The 2,769-nt window shown below is 34.4% G+C and overlaps 1 protein-coding gene across 1 annotated transcript; it reads left to right on the plus strand.

The window, feature by feature from the left end:
• Positions 1 to 259: 259 nt before the first annotated feature.
• On the plus strand, positions 260 to 2,085 carry LOC140014187 (uncharacterized). Its single transcript, XM_072064606.1, has 4 exons — positions 260 to 578; positions 855 to 1,289; positions 1,746 to 1,835; positions 1,937 to 2,085. The coding sequence occupies exons 1-4, from the start codon at positions 260 to 262 to the stop codon at positions 2,083 to 2,085; spliced, it is 993 nt and encodes a 330-aa protein (XP_071920707.1).
• Positions 2,086 to 2,769: the final 684 nt, after the last annotated feature.

Raw genomic sequence — 2,769 nt, forward strand, 5'->3', positions numbered from 1 at the left:
TGTTATGCAAAGTAAAGAGGCAAAGGAAAAGATTGATTTAGCCGTTTCAAAATGGATGATTGATGCTTCAATCCCATTTAATGCAGCTAATTCAGCATTTTATCAATCCATGTTTGATGCAGCTTGCTCTTATGGAGCAGGTTACAAAGCTCCTAATTTCTATGATTTACGTGGTTACTTATTAATAAAAAATGTTGAGTAAGTCAAGAACTTTGTTGATAGCTTTCGATCAACTTGGAAGGAAACAGGATATACTATTATGGCAGATGGATGGACTGACCAACAAAGAAGGACTCTCATAAACTTTTTAGCATATTGTCCAAGAGGAACAGTATTTTTGAAGTTCGTTGATGCCTCAGATGCTTCAAAAACTGCAGACATGTTGTACAAATTATTTAGAGAAGTTGTGTTATTCGTGGGTGTGGAACATGTGGTGCATGTTGTCACTGATAATGCTGTGAATTATGTTGCTGCCGGGAGATTATTAGAAAGGGAATTTTCAACACTTTATTGGTGTCCATGTGCTGCTCACTGCCTAAACTTGATGTTGCAGGATGTTGGTAAGCTAGATAAGATAGGTAAGGTGGTTGGACATGCTTCTAAGATAATAAAAAATATATATAACCATTGTTAACCGTTGTATTTGATGAGAAAACACACTGGAGGGAGAGAAATAATTCGTCCTGCTTCTACATGCTTTGCTACTAATTTCATTGCCTTGCAAAGTATTTTGCTGCAAAAGAATGCCTTGAGAGCCATGGTCACTTCAAAAGAATGGACTCTTTTTGCATATGCTAAGGAAAGTAAAGCGAAAAAGTTTGTGGATCTAATATTGGATTCTATGTTTTGGAAAGAATGTGCTACAATAGTCCAATTAACAGAGCCACTTGTACGGGTTTTAAGACTTGTTGATAGTAATGAAAGGTCTTCAATGGGGTATTTGTATGCTGCTATGCAAAAGGCAAGAGAAGAGCTTTTGAAAAGATTTGCAAAGAGAAAGAAAAGAGTTGACACTTATTTGAATATAATTGACTCAAGATGGGATAACCAACTTCACAAAAATATCCATGCTGCTGGTTTTTGGCTGAATCCTGCTTACCAATATGATTCTACTGAATTAGAGAAGCATAGATATACTACATCAGGACTTTTGGATGTGATTGAGAAATACTCATATGGAAATCCTGATTTGATGAGTCATTTAACAAGCGAAATGAAGCTGTTTCGTAAAGTTGAAGGTGATTTTGGAAGAGTTTCTGCAATAAGAGATCGTAATGCCATGGTTCCAAGTATACGAATTAGTGAATTACAAACAAGAATTTCATTTTTGATTATTAGATTCCAATTTCATCTTCTAATTTTTTTTTTACTTATTTTCATAGATGAATGGTGGACATGTTATGGTAGTAGCGTGCCTCATTCGCAAAAATTAGCTATACGTGTTTTAAGCCAAACTTGTAGTGCTTCTGGATGTGAAAGGAACTAGAATATCTTTGAATATATCCACTCGAAAAAAAGAAACAAATTGGAACATCAAAAATTGAATGACTTGGTTTATATACACTATAACTTGAGATTACAGCAAAGGTATATTATTGCCTAGTTCTTATTGGAATTTCTGATTTTTCTCATTTTGGCTTGATATTTACATTAGCACTTTTTGTTGTTGCTTAAAAACGCAAGGGGAAGAAACTATGACCCTATTGATTTTAGGGAGTTTGATACAAATGAGACTTGAATTTTAGAAGAAGAGCCTCCAACTTTGACTGTAGCTGAATTGGAAACTTTTAGGAATGAATTGGCAGCATGTGATATCCAAAACAACTCACAAAATGGTAAGTAAATAAGTATTTTCACTTGTCTATTTTGTTCATTTAATTATTACTACATATGAGTGTTTGGTGTATATCTTTATTCTTTTGTTTTACTTTTGTAGAAGAAATTCTGAATTTGGATGAAGTAGAAAGTGCTGATGAAGATGATACCAACAATGAACACAATGATGAAGGAAATGAACTTAATCAAAACTGCATAGATGATCCAACTCGAGGGGGTTATGAATTTGGTAGTAGTTGGGAACCGTAGAGATGAATAGTTCAGAAGATATGTTGTCATTGGTTCAATTTGTTATTCTTGTTTTTGTTTTGTTTTGTTTAATGATTGAAAGCTTGAAAATTACAAGTTCGAAACACTTGTTTTATGTTAATGTTAATGGATGAAACCGTTTGGAACTTTTGGGATATATAATTAAGTACTATAATGTTTTAAGATGATGTAAAGCAACTTTGAAGTTTGAAGTTTGAAGTAATTTATATTTTTACTATTTTGTATAATTTTAATTATTAGTAATATAAAATTATAAATATTTAATTATATTATTTTTAGGACCCGACGGTTCAACCAGTCGACCCTCGGTTGAACCACTAACTCGGTGACCCGGTCCCCCTTTCGGGTTGAGCTCCGGACCGGGTTTAATAACTATGGGTGCATCAAAAGCTCATCAAGCCTATCTCACCGGCCAAACCTTTGCATCGTGGCAATAAGATCAAAGGTGGATCTGGACGTAATTATCAAGTTAAAATGGTCCAATCGCTATTGGGATGTGAAAGTCAAAGTTGTTTCGAAATACAAGACCAAAGGCCGAACAAAACCCTCTGAACAATGTCTCGTGGAAATCGCTTGTAAAGCTGACATCGAGTTTGTTTCTAGAAGAATTAGGGGAGTGGTGACGATTTAGGAGATTATTAACGATTAGGGAATTAGGTTAGT

This window comes from Coffea arabica, chromosome 9c, assembly GCF_036785885.1.
Source record: "Coffea arabica cultivar ET-39 chromosome 9c, Coffea Arabica ET-39 HiFi, whole genome shotgun sequence".
In the NCBI taxonomy this organism is placed as follows: Eukaryota; Viridiplantae; Streptophyta; class Magnoliopsida; order Gentianales; family Rubiaceae; genus Coffea; species Coffea arabica.